Below are 21062 nucleotides of genomic sequence, written 5' to 3'. Positions count from 1 at the left end.
AAGTCCTCATGGACTGGCTGTCTCATCATTCTGACTGTTTACCTTATAATTATGTTTTCTGATAACTGTTTCAATCACTGCTGCTTGGCTTTCTTATTTTCTTTATTTTGAGTGGTGTAAACTGGTTTCATAGAAAAACGAGCTCAGTTAGAAACGTCTCCTTCGATCAAAGTTAAAATCTGGTTCCCACACTCACTCTGAAGTGCACACTCACAAACATCTACATGCAGCATCCAGGTGCTGCATGACACATCCTGAAAGCACAAGGTTGCATCTGCTCAGCGCTCTCTTCTATTTAAAGGTGGAATTACAATCCAAACAGTCTTCAGACTACCAGCTGGATCCTTGTATGCTCACACTCTGCATGGTAGCGTGCTCCAGGTGGATTCAAGAACAAGTGGCCAGCTTTGATACAGCTCCAGAGAAACATGTTGGCAGCCCATAGCATGAAGATATAGTGAGATTTAAGACACAAAGCTAGTCCAAAGGAGGAATTTTCAAACATTTCCAGTGAAATAGAAGGATTAATGTTTGCAGACTTCCTCTGCTTATCAGTGTTGTCATTTCTCCATATTATTTATTATAACGCTGGAAGTTTTTGAAACCTCTGAGTTTAATTTGCAGCCGGTTTTATACGTGAGAAAGAAAAGGGAAAGAATCTAGAGAGGATTCTTATGCAAATGTATCATTTTCTGTATGAAATAATACAGGCCACATTAAAACTTCCCTCAACTAAACTGCCTGACAGAAATTACTATTGACTTGCAAATCAAAAACTAAGCCCCAGACACCCAATCTCCTCCAGAAAGGCAGCGGATGCAGAGAGAACGACAGAGAGGTTGGACATGGAAAAAAGGAGACAGATGGGAATGGAAAGCGGTGACAGATGGAGAGAAGAAGAAAAAGCAGGAAAAGATAGAAGGAAGAAAGATAGAGAGAGAGAAAACCTGTGAGATAGGCCGAGTAAATTCGAGTGGGAAGAAGTGACAGAGGAGAAGATGCAGACAAAGGAGGAGGAGGGATAATTAGCCACAGTCTAGCAGGCTGACAGATCTGTTAGACCACTTTAGCTCTCATCCACTAGTGCTGGGTACTTCATTACCAGCCTGTTCTCTCCTCTCCCTCCATCTCTCTCACACTCTTAACGTGTCACTTGTCCATTCTGCCTCTCCCTCTCTGCCTGTAATGTATATTAGATAGTCTTAAGCATTAGCATGACGGATAAAGGGCCTTTCTTTGGCTTGTTAACTCTGAATATGAAAGAAATGTGTAACGGTTGTGGAATTAAAGCAACCTTTCTGCACATGTAGATGTCGAGAGACAATTCAAACTGAGCTGCCTGGTGGTTGTATGCCGCAAAAAACAACACAGTAAAGCTGGACACTGACCAACATGTCCCTGAAGAGTGGATATAGGTAAGGAGTTTGAAGGAAATCCCACAAACATTCTTGAGATGTCATTCAGAAGGAAGTGGCTTTAACCTTTGACTCCAACCTCCGAAATCGTGTCACAATACTCAACCAAGGAATGTAACTTAAAGCCATAAGATCTGGGTTTGTGAACTACTCCCTCCAAAATGTTAGAGTGGAGATTTATTCAGCATCTAAGTGAAATTGCTGACAGCATTCTTGATTAGGGGTTCTCAATGTGGGGCTTGGGACCCTTTAGGGGGTCGCCAGATGCTTTTTACACAGAAGAAGAACATTATTTAGTTTTCCCACCAAATTTTTCTACTACTATTCGCCACTTTTCATCATTTCTGCACAATTTGGACCCATTTTTGCCTCCTTTTACCATTTTTTTGCCACTTTAAACCGATTTTACCAAATTTTAACCAACTTTTATCACTTTTCCCCAACAACTTTAGTCCATTTTTACACAATATTGCCACTTCTTAACCAATTTTTGCAACTTACCACCTGTTGTTGCCTCTGTTTACTCATTATTGCCACAGTTGACCCCTTTTTACCTCATTTTAGACCAATCTTTGCTGATTTTCACCACATTTCACAATTATTAATGCTCATTTTTGCTAGTTTAACCTGTTCCTGCCTATTTTCTGCCTCAGTTATCCCATTTTTGCTACTTTAAACCTATTACTGCTACTATTTAATCCCCTTTTACTACTTTTTGTGCCTGTTTTTGCGACTTCAACCAATTTTTGCATTTTTTTTGGCGCTTTATCAGGCTTTTGCCATTTCTAACCCATTCCTGCTACTTCTGAAATCCGATTTTACCACCTTTTCCACCACTTTTTTTTTAATTAATTAATTAATTTTTTTATTAAGCCATCTTAATTCTGTTTTTTCAGAAAAGGGATTTACATTTTGAAGATGGTTATGGCTATTTGTTGCTCTGATAAGAGTGGCTGTTATTCAGGTTGCATATGAAATATGGTCATCACAGCTTAACTTTACAATGGACCATGATCTTGCTGACTCCATGGCCCCCAGTTTGGCTGGGCCCCAGAAAGCTCTCCCTTTCATCCCCCCCTCATAGACGGCCTTGTCTGCACATGACTATTCTTGAATGGCACAGCTATGTTCTGCTACGCCTCAAGCACCCTTAGTGACCATGGCGGTCCCCGGTCTCTCACTGATATTTTGGGGGTCGTGTGCTGAAAGGTTTGGGACCCCCTGCTTTAATGGATACACCAGCTGCAGTACTACTCATGATATTGAGTCAAACCATCCCAGCACACAGCTGACTGTAAATATTTGACCTCAGCTCTGACACAGGGAGGAGGAGGCAGGACTTTTTGGTCAGTGAGCCTGTAGGGGGGCTCAGTTTATCATCACAAAATCATCGCTACGTTACGTTACCTGTCCCAGTGGCTCATAGGTTTAGCAGATTCACCCGACACTGCTGAAAACTACCCGTATTTGGCTGATGGAGGGTGCTAATGTCCCACCCTGCTGGGCAGGCTGTCTAAGTAAACCACAGAGAGATTTTCTTTATATTCAGATGTATGGCCTTGACTCTCGGCTTTAAAACCATTAACTCATCTGATGCTTGTTGTGCCAGATTATCAGACTTTTCCTTTTCATACTGACCATCTTTGTGTGACCCCACATGTCTTCCACGGTCACACCCGTTTACATCACCACCATCTATTTTCATTTTCCGCCTGCGTGCGTGTGGGACGGGGGCACTCATTCACAAAGTTGGTCCCTCTGTTTAAACACACTAGCTGTGAGGTTGGTACACCCATTCACACAGACATGGTCAAAAACAGACGCTCACATGTAAAACAAGGGAACCCACGGTAACCTAGCAACAACAGCTGTGTGTGGTCCTGGGTGTTTGGTACCACTGCACTAAAATTACTTACCTTGTGTTTATATTTAAAAATAAAAAGTGAAGTTAAAGAACAAACGAGCCTCCATATTCCTGAGTTCCTACAAAAGCAAATGTTGATCGCTGCTGCATGCAAATGATGATTGTTTCCAAGGGAACAACGTATCTGTGTTTCATCTTTTACATTACGCTGTTCTAATTATAATGAGAGAGAAATGTGCTCATTATGCAGCACACTCGGGATTAGCTATGTGCCTGTAAAATCCTTAATGCTAATAAAGCTTTATCCAATTGTTTTTGAAGGTTAATGTGAATACTTCTGCCAGTGTTTGCATAGTTTTGCTAACAGAGACACACTTCTGCCCCCCTCCCTCCTCTTCCTGTCAAGGCCCCCACCGGCAGACTCCCAGCTCTGTCTCCCTAATTTACCGTTGGACATTTTCATTACGCCTTCAATGGCAGGTGTGTGCCGTGATGGGCGTCACATTTGATTAGAGCAATGCTAGAGGCTGACCTGTGGAGAAAAAAGGTTAGCTATGCTTGTCAAATTTTATTAGCCAGAAGGCGCTCTTTGTTGCCGAAGCAAGAAATGAGGAGATGAGATGAAAGAGGAGGGAGGGAGGAAGAAAGAGAAGAGGCCAAGAAGGAGAGTTGTGCAAAGAAAAGGAAGATTTAGACAAGTACATGGCACATCAGTGAGCATGCTCCTACATTTCTACCACGGTTCAAGCCTCTTAAGTTTACCTGACACTGTGACAGCTCCTAAATCCCTCCACAGAAGCTTGGCTAAATGCTAGAAAAGACGCTACAAGGTCTTTTGGGTGTAGATTTGCTGGCTTTCTTTAAAACTCTTGAATGCTGTTTGTTTTTATGCCTCTGTGCTGGCAAGAGCTGAGACCAGAGACGTGTTTGCAGGCTGTCCTTCGATTCAGCAGGGGTGGAAAGTAATTACTTTTACTCAAATTACAAGTTAATTTAAGTTTTTGGATGTTTCCCGAAGCATTATTTGCTCATGTTTCTGGTGGATTGTTGTTTTTGATGTGAGACACATTTGCACCATGAGTGAAGTTATCCATTGAGCTAGTGCTCCCACCTGTGACTTTATTCTTCATCAGTATGAAACCACACTTCCCTTCTTCTTCTTCACCCACCACTGAGCTTTCACTGTCCTGTAGTTCAGTGGTTCTCAACCTTGGGGTCGGGACCCCCTCTTACTACCTTAAAATAAGGGATATTTTTAAAATCACACTGTTGCCACTTCACATCAGTTATACCAAATGTTAACCCTTTTTCATCACAAATTTTAGCACATGTTGCCACTTAAAACCCATTTTTGTCCATTTTAGACCCTGTTCACCTCTTTTTTTCTGCTTGTTTTTACAACTTATAAACTAATTCTTGCCCCTTTCTGCCTATTGTTGCCTCTGTTGACCCATTATTGCCTCTATCAACAACTTTTTATACTCCTTTTTGCTCATTTTAGCCACAGTTAATCCATGTTTGCCAGTTTTATCCATTTTCATCTCATTTCACATATTTTCCACCTATTTTTTGCACTTAAAAGCCATTTCAGCCACTTTTTAATCCCCTTTAGCAATTTTTGTGCCCGTTTTTGCCACTTTAACCTATTTTGGATTATGTTTTGCCACTTTTAACCCATTTATGTTCTTTAAAAAATCCAATTTTACCACCTTTTCCACCATTTTTTTTGCCATTATTAACCAATTTTAGCCATTTTTAACCCATTAAATTATGTTTTAACATAAATTATATCATTTAAAGAAGGCAAATTGAATAAAAAAAGTTATTTGTTTCTTTGATAAGGGTGGTAATTATTCAGGTCAAATATGAAATATGGTTTTCACAGCTTAACCCTCTGGTACCCCTTGTGCCAAAAATGCACACTTAGTTGATATATATATATATATATATATATATATATATATATATATTTTTTTTTTTTTTTTTTTTTAACTTTGTCCTCTTTTACAATTAATATTATCATGTATTGTATTTTTTGTTCATTTTTGCACAGTTTTCAAAATTTTGTCCCAGCCACAACAATCAGCCCAACATAATTAACGTAAACCTTTTTTGTAAGGTTAATATCCCTGGCGTGCAAAAAGTGTGCATTGAAACCCATTCAATCCACTTCTTTTGATCCATACGCCATTAAGGCATGGATCATGCATTTTCTGGTTTCTGGGCTTCATGTGAGACTTGGGGCTTTACATTTGCACCTGGACCATTTTTTTTACCCCTTGATGTCACTTTTACCATATATGGGCAAGGGCAGGAAATACATGTTGTTTCCACCAGATTTCAGTGTTATACTGCTGTTTGCTCCCCTTCTCACTAACTCTCTGAGGTTGTGTTTAAGTGCAGATCAGTGTGTGAGGCTGTTAGTGTGTCTGTGCAATAATCAAAAAATAAGTTATTGAATTTTCATGTAGAAACTTTCATGTGTATTTTGCATCTAAAAATGCAGTGACATCATCAATGAAACATGGCATTTAAAGGGTTAAAAAGAATTTAAAATGAATGAGTATTTGACATTTATGGTCGGGGCTGACCTTAAATGAGCAAAATATAATTCAATAACAGTAAAACAATTTTGAAATGTATGATATTTATAACATGATTTAAAGGTTGCATTTTTTGCGCAGAAGGGTGAAAAAACGTGAGTATTTTAGAATAATTGACCTCACAAGAAAAGCTAATAATGCATTTTAACCAATGTTGCTACTAATCAATATGCCAGGCTGCAATCATCCATCAATAAGTTATTCACTTTCAGTGTAGTATCTTGAAAAAAATCAGTTTATGTTTTTTTTTTTCATCAAAAATTGTTGTTTGTTTACATTACAAACATGGCAATTAAAGGGTTAAAAGATATGACAATTATTGAGTATTTGGTATTTTTTTAATGGCACAAGTTGATGAAACAAGGAAAAAATTAAACAATTAAAAATAAACTAAGAAAACTTTTTTATTTACAGTAATAACCCCCCTCTGCATTTTATGCACACTAGGAGGAAAATGAGGCAGCAGTTTGTAGGGATACCAGAGGGTTAACTTCACGGGGATCATGGTTTTGTTGACCTCCATGGGCCCCCAGTTTGGCTGGGGCCCAGAAGCCTCCCCTTTCCCCCCCTTATTAACGGCCTTGTCTGCACATGACTATTCTTGAATGTTCCTGGCTGTTCAACCACCGTCAGGTACGGTGGGGGTCCCTGGTCTCTGGCACCTTTATTTTGGGGGTCACGGGCTGAAAAGGTTGAGAACACTGTCCTGTAGTTGTTAGCCTCTTGGTAGCTGTGGTTCTAGACTCCCTTGTTCCTCCTCTCCTCGCCGTTTTGTTCGACACTGGTGCCGCTGCTTTGCTCCCCTATAGACGGATAAAGAAGCCGACATTATAAAGCAGATACTTCCCATTAAGGCACACGCTGAGATCTCCCTTTTTTCCGTCTGGTGTTTATTTGAACAGAAAATGCATCCACTTGTTTTTCTGTTTTGGTGTAGCTGTCAGCAGCACCTGCCTGAGGAGGAGCTCAAAGAGAAAAGGGAGATGTTGTTTCCCTGGAAAACAACACATCATTAGTGCAGGCTGAATATTAAGTCGTTTTGTCTTCTCTGCCTTTAAAGCATCTTTTAATGCCGCTCTCTCTCTGAGCAATTAAAGTTTTCCTTTTGCATTCAGGCGGCCTCCAGTTTTTTCTCTTGCCAAATGAACAGAAGAAGCAGATGGGTTTGGAGGCTCGTGTTGGATTGTGGATTAATCTAGTTTTTATTTTATGGCTGTGTCTAAAAACAGAAAATCTGTGATGAGTAATGTCTCAGGTTTAGTAGAGACAGGGCTGCACTATGACACGTAAGGCAGCGTCTCACAGTCTTTTTGGCTTGTGAAAAGCATGACTCTTTCTTCCTGAAGAGTTTTTACTTCAGGATTCTTAGAGGCCAAAAATCAAGTTTCTCACACATTTTTAGGGGACGGGTGAAATGAGCCAAGATGAAGAAATATATGAGCTACTTCTGACTAATGTGTGGCAAGAATCATTCCCTAAGTCAGCTCTTTAGACACATCCTCAGTAAAGTATGTCTAAAACTATGATTTATACATTATACATTATGTTTTTTAATAATCAGTGGTGTTGAGCAGTACTTAAGCTTTACAAAAGGGCAGATTCAGTTAACATTTTCACTAAAAGCTGCTGCAAGAGTCATACTGGTGACACAGAAGTTACGTAAATCTTTCCACCAAGCACTGGTGTTGTTGCAGTTAAGACAAGGCCACCCATGTGTGTGGGAGCGGGGGGATCCAGAGTCATGGAGGTTAGGAAAAACATGGTCTATCCTAAATTGAAGCCGCACAATCAGATAATTGGTTAAATGCCAAATATCAGCTCCGATAAATGACCAGGTCAATATTCCATCAACCCCTAATCAAAACCAAGAAATGTCCCTTTAATGGGTGTCTGGGAAATCTGCCGTTGTGTTAAATCAGTATGCTTTGACTTTTCCTGGTATCATATTAAAGTTTAACCCTACTCCCTTTCTTTTCTTAAGGTGAATGACACTGAAGTCGTTCTCAGCTCAATTATCAGATATTTCCAGCTGCTGTGGGTTCACTATGTCTTCTCCTTCTTTCATTTAATTGGTCCTCAACACTTAACGTGTCCTCAAAATGTCACCATTTGACCCTCCTGGCTCCCAAATCATGTCCGTGTTAGTTTTGAGTGATCTCTGCTGGTGGCCCCATGTTCTTGATTGTTTTAACATTTTCATCAAACATTGAGATGAAATTGAGGTCGACCATTACTGCTTGTGTTCAAGTTGCATTTGAGGTACTCCCTGAACCAAACAGTTAAAGAAATACAAATGACATCTGAGGGCTCAAGATTAAGGCCATGCTTTCTGTGCTGCACTGGTTTATGCCAGTCCCTGGTATTTTCATCCAGGGAAGCAGCACAGCTGGATCTTGCAGCTCACAAACATAGCAGCATATAAGACCAGCTTGTGAAACACACCCTGCTGACGATGTTGATTGTCCTTTTTTAATTTATTTTTTTCAGGTCACATTTGCTCACATTAGTTTCTGTGAGACCTCATGTCTGTGGAATCTCCACTGTGGAATCGCTGGTGTAACTGGAGGATTGAAATGCTAAAAAGTTAGTCCTTGTGTCTGTGGTCTCACATGAAATCAGTTTAGATTTAACTATGTGCTTTTGTTATAAATTTCACATAAAAGCAGTAAAGTTTTGAACAGTCTCATGCACAGCCAGCCTTTGTTTCTGTTTAAAAACTACAGGACACATCCTACTACATTTTGGGTAATTGCAGCATTAAAAGGAGGATTTTTTAGGTTAGTTTGGCAGAGCAGTGAAACCTTTATGCCTTCAGTTTGGAGCTCCACTGGGTTTCTGTTTGACTTTATTTCCAATCGTACAGGAAACCAAAGACTGACCACGCGCTTTGATGTCTGCTTACCTCCAGCATGCAGGCAGCAAAGAAAGAAACTGCCTGCCTTAGCTGTTTCCCCCCAGTGTGTTGTGTTTAAATCAGCTGGCCGCAGCAAGAAGAAGTCGCCAAACTAGCCGGCGGCGGCTCACACTTCCTAATTAGCCTGCCCCCACACTGTCGAACGCGGCGGGATAGATGCTGTCCTCACACTCTCTCCTGCTCGCTTTCATACAGAAGACAGTTTTGTTCTCACTCCAGTTCCCTCGCTCTTTCTTTCACTCTTTTCCAAGTTTGAAACTCTCCATCTTCATGTCGCTGTTTGGTTTGTGCTCTCATTCTGTCGTCTGATGCATCTTTCATTTCCTGCTCCCGTGTCTCATCTTCCTCCTCTCTTCCTGCAGACTCCATCCTCCTCCAGTTTTTTTTTCCTCTCCCACAGCGCGCTCAGATCAGCGTACATATTCAGACGCTCTGAAATATGGATGAAATATCATACTTGAAGGAAAAACACGTCTGACTTAAGTGGTGTCAATTTCTGTGGTTTAGTTAATATAGCAGAGGAAGGCTTTATTGATTTATTGATTAGTTGTAGTCTGTTTACATCTTAGACACTCAGACTGATGCCTTTATGAACTCAAAGGATCTCAATCCATCACATATAAAAGCTATTGGGTTTAAGAAAGAGGAAAAATTAGGTCATGCACTTCATTTATTTACTGCTGTGTATCATACGCCATTTTTATTTGGCTATATGAGTCCAAATGCTTGTTTTCAAATCAAATACATTTTTGCACCAGGATTTAAGACACCGAAATTATGACCAGAGGGAGAGAGAAGGTTAGAGCCTTATTGGTTTGTTTCTGATTTCACTCTCTTAGTAAAAGAATTGAAGATCTTTTAACAGTGCTCTGGGACAGATGTTGTGCACTTTTGAATGCTTAAAGTAGTTAGCAGCTGACTAGAACAGAGCATTATCAGAGGTAAGGCTGCAAAAATACTTAGAGAAAGAATCATTAATGTTTTACCAAGAATCCTACCATAGTACATACATTTTTAGAATAGTTCTGGATGTTTTTCAGTGAACACTATTCATAGATTCCTTGCAGCCTTGGCATTAATTGGATTTTAAGAAACTACTGTGGTATGAACGATAATGTTTTTTTTTTTCATCCATACAAGTGTGCAAATATAAAGTGTGTTTATTCCCAACCTGTTTGGTTTTATATTTTCAAGATTAAGTTGCTTATTTTTTTCTTAAGTAGTTTTGAAAGTTGAAGACAGACAGGTGCAGAGGGTTGGAAAAGCATGCATGAAAAGGCTAACCTTCAGCCAGTGCATTGACACATACAGCCTCTACAGACTTGCCTGCTCTACCAGTTGAGCTAATCCAGCGTTCCATGTTTAGTCATACTTTTAACCTCTACTTGGCCCATGATTTTTTTTTTGTTAAGGGTACATATTTTAATCTTTAAGACAAGTTTATATTGGTCTCACAGGTACCCGAAAAATTGTTGCTGTAAAAACAGTCCAGTACTGGATGTTTGCATGTCTAACACTCCCTCTGTTTGAGTTTGACACACCTGCTTTATGCTGTAAAGGAGGAGGCTGGGGTGGAGGAGGTGAAGCTTAATGCTATAAAGGAGGAGGCTGGGGTGGAGGAGGTGAAGCTTAATGCTATAAAGGAGGAGGCTGGGGTGGAGGAGGTTCAGCTTTATGTAATAATGGAGGAGGCTGGGGTGGAGGAGGTGAAGCTTAATGCTATAAAGGAGGAGGCTGGGGTGGAGGAGGTAAAGCTTTATGCTATAAAGGAGGAGGCTGGGGTGGAGGAGGTTCAGCTTTATGTAATAATGGAGGAGGCTGGGGTGGAGGAGGTGAAGCTTAATGCTATAAAGGAGGAGGCTGGGGTGGAGGAGGTGAAGCTTAATGCTATAAAGGAGGAGGCTGGGGTGGAGGAGGTTCAGCTTTATGTAATAATGGAGGAGGCTGGGGTGGAGGAGGTGAAGCTTAATGCTATAAAGGAGGAGGCTGGGGTGGAGGAGGTAAAGCTTTATGCTATAAAGGAGGAGGCTGGGGTGGAGGAGGTTCAGCTTTATGTAATAATGGAGGAGGCTGGGGTGGAGGAGGTGAAGCTTAATGCTATAAAGGAGGAGGCTGGGGTGGAGGAGGTGAAGCTTAATGCTATAAAGGAGGAGGCTGGGGTGGAGGATATTCAGCTTTATGTAATAATGGAGGAGGCTGGGGTGGAGGAGGTTCAGCTTTATGCTATGAAGGAGGAGGCTGGAGTGGAGGAGGTTCAGCTTTATGCTACGAAGGAGGAGGCTGGAGTGGAGGAGGTTCAGCTTTATGCTATGAAGGAGGAGGCTGGGGTGGAGGAGGTTCAGCTTTATGCTATGAAGGAGGAGGCTGGGGTGGAGGAGGTTCAGCTTTATGCTATGAAGGAGGAGGCTGGGGTGGAGGAGGTGAAGCTTTATGCTATGAAGGAGGAGGCTGGGGTGGAGGAGGTTCAGCTTTATGCTATAGTGGAGGAAGCTGGTGTGGAGGAGGTTTAGCTTCGCCCACAGGAGCCTCATGGGACATCTGCATTAATGCAAGCATGGTGAGAATATTTCAGTTGGCCACTGTTTTTAGAGAAAGAGATGTGATTGGCTGTGGGACCTGGGAGACAATAATTGGGATCTGCTGGCCGATAATTAGCTCTGTAGAAAGGAGATCAATGTGTGCCAAATCTTTAAAAACATGCTTTCCTAAAAACAAAGTTGATGTTTCACACATTTGTGTCTTCAATCCATCAGTTCACATTTAGCTAGCTCATAGTGAGTCTACCTTTTATAGATATGACATTATGACTAATAGAAAAGAAAAATGAATACTAACCTCAGAACAAGGATGTTGAGCTCTATTGATCACCACTTTATGGGGAAAAAGCCATCTTTTAGATTCTAATAGCTATTAAAGAGTAACTAAACCACTCCCTCCTCCTTACTTATTAGGGCACTCTCACATTAGACAGTCCATCCCGTGCCTGGTCACATTTGAGTCTAAAGTCCAGTACCTTTGACCAGTGTGAGTGCTGTATGGGACCATGGGAACCCAGGTCTTTGTCATTCCTAAAGACTTAACTAAATATTCGTCCTCTTCATGCAAACGAAAACAAATCAGGCTAATTGTTTTCCTTTTTCTTGACAGAACATATTTAAGAGCAGCTGCACGCCCTTCTTTTATGTCACGATCTTTTATCAGTCTGTTGGATTGAAAAATCAGGGATCATAAAAGCTTAGCGTTGTTGTGTTTATGCAGCTAGCCTCAGGCCTGCAGACAGGCAATCAGCAGTGGTTATTAGCTGCTGATGACAGCACTGGAGCCTACCTGTCTCCCTCACACACACACATATATAGGACAGGACTCACAGATGTGTGTGTTTACATCCACACACTCATGTCTGCCTCTTCTGTCACTGTTTGGAAAGCAGCCTGCTGAATTGTCAACCTGTCAAACTGCTACTCAACAAACCTCAACACCCCCCACCCCATCTCTGATGCTTTATCCCGAATCAGCCTCAGTCTTCAGCCATTAATATGATAATATTTGGCGTTGTCAGTGATGGAGGCCGAGGCATAATGAGATAATTACAGTGTTGTTTCATTTGGAGAGCGACACGCACGCTCAATCAAAATGGCAGCCCTAATTACGGGCCCCGAGATTGGCTAATGGCATGAAAAAAAAAATGCCTGAACTTGGCTGTGTTGATTGGTTCTCAAAGGGTCTGTATGCTTGTTTGTTTGGAGAGTGGCTGCTGGGACTTAGATTTATAAAATGCAAGTAATAAGTAAGTAAGTAAATGAATAACACAGGAGATTAAGAGTGAATATGTTGACAGAGGGGGGTGTGGACAGTGCAGAGATTAGTATTGATTAATGGTGTATACAAAGTGGTCCAGCCTCAGAGTTGTAGAAAGGATGAGTGACAGAAATCAGTAGGGAAAACCATTAAACAGCTGTATTTCAGCTGAAAGTGCTTTTAAAAAAATAACTACATCTTAATTATGCTCAGCTGATGAAATACGTATACAGAAACATTTTGCGTCATAATTGTATGTTAATATGTAAATATATCTAGTCTATAACAGTTTATACAACAAAATATGAAAGTTTAGAGCTGTACTGTGAGAACAATAAAGGAAAAGTTCAGCTGGTGTTAAAATCAAGCCAGATTAAGTCAGAAATCCAGGGTGCGCTGATCTCTTTTTAAAATTGACTGCAGTCTGAAGTTTTACTAACACGTTCAACAACCACAGAGCGATGTTTTCACAGGTTACCTAAAGTAAGAAGTAGATTAATAACTAGTTACAGTATAGCTAATTAACTGTTCTAAGGCTTTGTATTCACAAAACTTCAGCATTAATTTAGTTTCACATCCATTGTGGATAGACCAGGCTGATGTGAGCCTTCGGGCTCTGCTTTGTGTTCTTAAAATCAGGTCCACACAAACGTCAGGACACTTGATTTGTGGCCAGATCCAGTTACAGAACAGTTTTGATCTCTGTTGAGTCTAAATATTCCTGATTTAAGCAAATGTTAGTCAGTTTTTCTCCCATGAAAATGCAAAAAAATGCATGCAGTTCCACACCGAACTGAGCCAGACTGCTTGGTAGAAACGACCTATTAGGCTGTGCTGACTCTCCACATCCATCGCTTACTGCATCCTATTTTTTCAACAGATCATTTCCATTCTCCTGATAATGCAACGACAGCCAGAGCACAATCAGGGTTTTGTCAATCCTCCTTCCATCCCTATGAGGCCCTCAGGCATCTAAGTCTTACTTCAGCCTCGACCTTTTGGCCCAAATGTGCCTAAAAGTTCTGCACAGTACTGCATATCTCTCTATTTATTCTCTAATTATTTAACTGCATGGTTTTACTTTTGAAGCAGTATGGAATTAACCTTTATGCATTACTGGAAGAACCTGTTTACTATTTAATATCATAGAAAAAATGAATTGAGAAGAGCTGTCCAACATCACTTCCTGCTCTCCATGAATGCTATTGATAGCTTTTCACATTTTCAAACCATACCCAGACCTTTCTTGAACCACTACAATAAATGTAGTGTTGATTTTGTTAATAATTTTGCTGAAATATATTGTAAATTGCATGTATAGTTATTTTAAAGTACAGTTGCATTTATTGTTGTCAATAAAGTTGTGAAGCTGACGTTTGCAGATGCATTAATCCACAGCAAGCTTCACATTTCTATGACACCTTGGGATTGCAAGTACTGCAGTTTTTTTTTTTTTTGTTTGTTTGTTTTTGCTTGAGACTGTGAATTAAACATGCATTTTCAAAAAAGGAGGCTGATATCAGATGGATTGTTTTCTACAGGAGCATAAGCCATCAATTCACTCTCAGGTAGCTCATCGTTAGTCTGTCTTGGATGTTTATGGCGAACAATGAGGAAATGATTTTTACTTCTGGAACCGCACTGTTGAGCTCTTTAATGAGGGTCAGCTGTCTCCTGGAGTCAGGTGGCCATTAGAAGAACTGCAGTTTATCACTTCTTCTTTGGCTTCACTCAGCAGCCTCAGAGTTGCACTTTTTGATGAGCGTACTGTTGCAGGAGTTTGCATGAGTCAGCCCCCCCTTCCCCACTGAGTCGTAGAAAAGGTCGCTTGTATTAAAGAGCGTACCTATACATAAACTGTGCTGCCTCTGTGTGCCACGCAGCAAACTGCAGAGATTCACACACACATTTATGTAATCCTGAGGTTGTCTTCACTCACAAACACACGCTCGGAGCCTCAGCCAGATTTTCTAATTAAAGGCAGGGTCACAGGAGAGACTTAAACATGTAAGCTATGTACTTCACTAATGAACCTCTCTGTCTCTCGCCCATGCTCTCTCTCTCCCTGGCTCAGCAACGGTCAATATCTGCCTGGAGGTCAGACCATTAGGATGTACGACACGGTGCCGGTTTGATTCAGCATGTGTGGGTGTTTATGAGCCGGACAAAGGCCTTTCCTAGTTTGAAATTTAAAGATGTAGAGGCAAGTTTTTCTCCTTGTGCTACATTTTGAATCTCCTGACGTGATATCAGTGTCAATACTAGATGCCTGTTTTCAAACACAGATAAACGACAGCTGTGGCTGTGCATCCTGGGGATTATGCTCACTCAGACGCGTTCTTTTTCCCTTTGTCTCCATACATCCTCGGCTCTGTGCTCTCAGGTGTTTGCAGCTTATCTCGCAGAAAGGTCCAGTGAGCATGATGATGTTTCTCTTTGAGTTCTGTCCCCATTCTGTCCTCCGTTTTCATCTCTGCACTGCCTCTTTTTCACCTTCTCATCATGGGTCTGCAGGATCATTTACAGGTTTTCTTGTCTGTGTGCAGTTTAAATGAGGAGAATGCTGCATTGGCCTGTGTGACTTCTAAGTAAAGACGACACATCCATCAAAGTTTCTTTACTGTTATTTGCTCATTTCTTCCACCTTGGTCGTCTCTGTCAGCTGTAGAAAGTTCAGTTGAGGCACCAGTGTTTTCTCAGAGGCAGTGCTTTGTGGATATTATCTGTCTGCCTGTCAGTCTCCCTGTGCTGTCAAGGGTTGTCGCTGCAAAGTAAAAGGAAACCGGTGGATATAACAAAGAATAAAAGTAGATGTTCCACCTGGCTTTTCTTTACTTTTCAGTACCTGGCTGAAATAGGACTGCTTGTCCCTTAAAATGAACAAAAACAGCATTATACTTAAGTATTTTGTAGCTTACATGGCGAGCATGCACAAAATGTTAATTTCTTCAACACTGAACAGGCTTTATAAGGAAAAATGCACTGCACAGATTATGAAGTTTGTTCCTTAAATCACGTGTTACCACTGAGAAACTAAAGCAGTGTTAATGCGTGGCTTTTTTGGGATGATTTGTGGCTCTTTTATGTCTAAATTAGAGATATTATTCTCCCAGAAAACCTTAAAAAGGGAAACTTTGACCTCAGAATTTATCCATTGCAAGTCACATTAATCAGTTTGTTTTCCACCCTTGTACAGTAGGCTTTACTGTCAAACTTAATTGTCAAAAATATTTTGTCTGTATATTTCGATTGCCCTTATTTGCAATTTTGCCCCTCTTCTTTTTTTTTGCAACTTTAAATCAATTTTTGCTGCTTTCTATCTTTTAAATGCCAATTTTTTGCCCATTTTTTGCCACTTTTTGCTTCTTTTTACCCATTTGAGTCCCTTTTCAATCATTTTTGCTGTGTTTGCCACTTTACGACAATTTTTGCCACCTGTAACTAATTTCTTTGGTCACTTCTCAACATTTTTGCCAATAGTATGAGTATGAGTCACATTTTAGCCCCTTTTTTCCACTTTTTTGCCTTTTAATGTCACTTCTTATCCATTTTTGCCATTTTCTCCCCACTTCAGCCACTTTCTCTCAATTTTTCCACTTTTTTGTCACTTTTCACCCTTCTTCGTCACTTTCTTCCCATTTTTCCACTTCTTGCCCAATTGGGTCACTTTTCACACATTTTTGCTGTGTTTGCTGCTTTTGACAATTTTTGCCACCTGTAACATAATGTTTCCCCATTTTTGCCATTTTCTCTCCATTTTAGTCACTTTCTCCCAGTTTTTCCACTTTTTTGTCACTTTTCAACCCTTTTTGTCACTTCTTACTCTTGTTTTTGTGCTTGTTTGTCACACTTAGATGTAATATTAGACAAAGATAATGATAAAAGATACAATAAAAATAAGAAATCAGGAAGAGGGCAAATATTCTTTCACAGCACTGTAAAGAGTACGTTTAAGCCACAGGTGTCAAACTCAAGGCCCCGGGGCAAAATCCGTGGAACGATTACATCCGGCCAGCAAGATCGTATCATATTTGTATTGTTACTGGCCCACCAGTATGAGGTCTGCAGATTTCCTCCAGTATATTAATGTGAACTTCAACTTGATTATTAAAAATATCCATGTTAAGCCATAAAAATCCTGAAAGAGTAAAGAGTTAGGGGGCTAACTTTTGTGTTTTTATTTTATATTTTCAATTTTGCATGTCAAGATTATGACTCAAACTTATGATTTTGACTTTTCATTTCATGCTTTGACCTTTTCAACTCATAATTTGGACTTTATACGTCACATTTTAATCTTTTAGATTCCCAATTTTAAACTTTTGACCTTTTCGTCTCCTAACTTTGGCTTTTTAATCCCATGTTTTGACTTTTAAACATATGATATCAATTCTACTCTCATATTTTGTCATTTTAAATTAATAATTTTTTACTTTTTATATCATATTTGACCTTTTACACTCCCAATTTTGAATTTAAGTCATATTTTTCACTTTTTAAATCATCATTTCGAATTCTAGCTTATATTATGATATTTTCAACTATAATTTTGTCTTTTTAATCCCATATTTTGAACTATCAGACAGATTTAAAGTTTTAGGTCATATTTTAACCTTTCAAAACATATGATTTCAACTTTCTCCTAGTCTATTTGTTCTTTTGAAACATTGTTTTTCTATTTTTGATATCGTGTTCTGATCTTTTGAACTAATAAATTGGAATTTTTGTCTCAGATTTGAGCCTTTCAAATTATAATTTTTACTTTTTGAATTTCCAAATGATTTATCATCAGTGCTGTTTTTTTCATATTTTATTGCTGGTGAAAATGAGGTTGACAGTTATGGTTGATGTTGACCCTGTTAGATCCTCAGGTTAGACCTAAATCCAGAATCCAGCCCCTGCTGTGACTGAGTTTGACACCCCTGGTTTAAGCTGACATTGATTTTCCCTGTTTTGACCAAAAATGTGCTAAATTACACGGAGAAATTGTTCATGTCAGTCGTGCTGTATAGCCCATCCTTACTCCGTCCTTAAAGGGATGGCACAGGCTGAAATCTGTTGTGGTTAAAAGTATAACTGCTGTCACCAAACACCTTATGCAATCCAACTTCAAAAATGCAGCATTACCCCTTTAGAGCAATGCATTGGTGCTTCCTGTTTGACATGAGAGTTCTTCTCTGAACAGCCTTATTTACACCTCTCTCTCCATCTCTGCAGTGATCAGCGTCTCCAGGGGTTACGGCGAGAGTATCAGCAGGCCCGAGCCGCTCCGGGCTACGATGAGCTTGACGCAGCACGACGCAGAGTCCTGGAGTACGACCCAAACAGGGTGAGTTTTCACGCCTGTGGCTTTGCAGCCTTGAAAAAACTTTTTCTAACAGGGAATGAGTTTGCAGGAGCTTACTTCTGCTCTGTGGCCTTAAAAACGTGAAAGTTTTGTTTTCTCATCTCTGGAGCGCCGTTGTGTTCAGCCTGTTTCCTCCGAGCCTTTCGGGCTATTTTCAGCTCTCTTGTTAACATTTCGAGGTGCCTTGTGCCACTGAGGCGGCGCCCGCTCTCCTCCTCATTTAGTTTATGGAGAGATCTATTAGACCGGTGACATTTCCATCCCCCCTTTCCTTTTAGCTCTATATACCACAACCTTCTCTCTTATGCTCTTACCCCGTGGCCTCCCCATTTTTCTCCTCTTCGTTGTTGCCTCTCCTTTCCTTTTCTTATCTGGTCAAGAACAACAATGGTCTGAAATCTCTCACTCCAGTTGCCTCTCTTAGAAAAGCTGCTCTGCTAAATGTCCTGTATCGATCAGGCCTGAGGAATCATTTCATTTACCTTTGTACTCACTCCAACTCCCCATGGAAATCAATAGCCATTTATCAGACATTTTAGAATAGGATTTATTTAATAGCGTGCTCAAGGATGCAGAAAATCACACTTTGATCCGCATCACATTCACTAAATCTGGCTGCAGCGGTTTGCAGAAGCATTTCCTAAAACTTCTTTTCAATAAATGACAAAACAGAGCAAACAGGAGCAGAGGCATCTGGGAAATATGGGATGGATTTGCTGCAAGCATCCCCGATAACCAATCACCTGACACAACCTGCCTCCTGCTGAGCTGGCTTCCTCGCTCATTGTAGTCTCTGTTTATTGAGCGATGAAGCTGCCAACCAGTCTTCATTAGACACACTCAGACACTCTCTCCTGGCTGTCTTTAAAGGCTCCGTCACTCATTACACGTCCCCTGTGCAGCTCCAGTCGGTACAGAATCTCTGACGCAATTAAAGCACAGCAAGCATGAGGCTCAACGTCTTGTCTGGTTGTTATTTTTTAGCCCAGAAGAAGACAGCGGTGTCCACTGAGGAAAGCAGCGGTGGGTTCCTCCCCTGAGGAGCCTGATAATGAAACACCCAGCTCACAATCACACACATACAGCGAGAAAAGACACAGTCAGACTCCCAGGAAGTAATACTGGTACAAAACAAAAACAGAAACATGATAATGAGTGTGGTATTGAAACACAACAGGATGCAGTTTTTTCTCTCTCTGACATGTTGTTGCTGTTTTTTTGCTGATATTAAGGACATTAAATCTCAGTCACTTTGGAGAAAAACATCTGCCAAATGAATCACATCTGAATTTTAAGACTTGTTGGTTTGGATTCAGAGATTAAGAGGCAAGAAAGAAGACTTTGACACCATCAGGATAGAAATGGCTCATCAAAGAATAAATACACCGCTTTCCATATTATTATGCAAATTGGATTTTAGTGCCATAAACCACCATTTAGCCACCATGGCTCAACAAGGCTGCAATGTCAGCAAGGAGGGGGCAGAGTCATGGTTTTGGCCGAAATCATGGGGAGAGAGCTGGTAGGCCCCTTTAGGGTCCCTGAGGGTGAGAAAATGACCAGGCAAAGTAACAGAGTTTCTGACTGACCGCTTTCTTCCATGGTACAAAAAGAAGAACCATGCCTTCAGTAGCAAAATGATCTTCATGCATGACAATGCACCATCTCATACTGCAAAGAATCCCTCTGTGTCATTGGCTGCTGTGGGCATCAAAGGAGAGAAACTCATGATATAACTGCCCTTGATTGAAGCTACAGTGACTACTAGTGGTGGGAGGTTCATTACAGCTTAAAGAGCATTACACCAGGATTTCAAGCCTGTGTTAATAACAAATGATATGTACTTACTTTGACTGACTCTTAAATTTTGTTCCAACTATTTTGATACACAAATTTAACTGTTTGACTATGCACGTCCCTAGATAAAACACTTAATAACCAGTTTATACAGTGATCTTTTGGTAAGAAACACATATGTAGGGCCACTTTCTTCAGCTTTTATCAGTTAAACAGAGCAAATAAAATCTGATCAAGTCTTACTGTAGTGCTGTGAAATTTTGTGTTTTACTGCTCAGTTGTCCACTGACAACAAAACATTCAAAATAGACGACAAATAACATCCAAAAAGAGAGGGAAAATCTCCAAAGTCTTTGTACACTACTGTGCAAATGCGAAAGTTTTCCATCCACTACTGATATGCAATAATTCAGAGTCATGAATGCTGCTGCAGAAAAAAAAAACAGCTCTAGGTGCTTACTGATGGGTTAATCTAATAATAAAAACTAAAATATTTATCCAAAGTCCCTAGATATGTTGGACAAACAAGGTGAAGACTTTACTGGACTGTCTGCGTCGTGGGTAGCTCTGCAGTTTCTTCCGTGCACGGTCCTGCAGACACCTTGTCATAAGATGACCACCAGTAAAATAAGCAGAGATATGAATAGAGGTTTTAATTACAGTTGGCTCATTTTTGTTTATGTCAGCACAGGTTAGTCTGTCATCATGATTCCTTAAGCTTGAAATAGTTATAAACACAGCATGGTAGAATAAAATTATTTAAAGCAGTGATACTCAACACGTGGCTCTTTTGTGATGATTTGTGGCTCTTTTATGCCTATTTAAAATATTTTTCCTCCAGAAAACCTTCAAAAAGGGAAACTTTAACCTCAGAAATGATCCATTAATCAGTTTGTTTCCCTCTCTTGTACAGTTGGCTTCAATTGTCAAACTTTATTTTTTGCTTGTATATTTCCATTGCCCTTATTTGCAATTTTTCCTCCTTTTTTGCCAGTTTTATCTATTTTTACAGCTTTTTAAGCCCAAGTTTGCCATTTCTTTTCCTATTTTTACCAGTTTTTGCCCTTTTTGTCCTGCATTTAGCTGTTTTTCCTGCCATGTTTTGCCCCTTCTCACCCATTTAAGCTGCCTTTTTCCATTGAATGCCACTTTTTTCCCATTGTTGCACATTTTAGTCTCTTTTCACTCATTTTTTGCCACATTTATACAATTTTTTCACCATTTCTACCACCTGTAACTCATTTTTAATTAAATTTGCCACTTTTTCTCCCATTTTTGCTAATTTTCACAGATTTTTTTGCCACTTTTTGACGGTTTTGCCACT

General features: G+C 40.2%; 1 protein-coding gene across 2 annotated transcripts in view; it reads left to right on the top strand.

Annotated features, from left to right (window-relative positions):
• pard3ba (par-3 family cell polarity regulator beta a) overlaps positions 1-21062 on the top strand; it is a 364154-nt gene that overhangs the window by 272128 nt on the left and 70964 nt on the right. For both annotated transcript variants that reach the window (XM_041781937.1, XM_041781936.1), the window contains one exon: positions 17812-17923. In XM_041781937.1, the coding sequence (XP_041637871.1) occupies positions 17812-17923 (112 nt within the window). The remainder of the gene's footprint in view (positions 1-17811; positions 17924-21062) is intronic.

The sequence above is a fragment of the Cheilinus undulatus genome, linkage group 24 (genome assembly GCF_018320785.1).
Source record: "Cheilinus undulatus linkage group 24, ASM1832078v1, whole genome shotgun sequence".
Taxonomy (NCBI): Eukaryota; Metazoa; Chordata; class Actinopteri; order Labriformes; family Labridae; genus Cheilinus; species Cheilinus undulatus.
The sequence above is the reverse complement of the archived record's forward strand: the minus strand, read 5'-3'. Positions and strand labels throughout refer to the sequence as shown.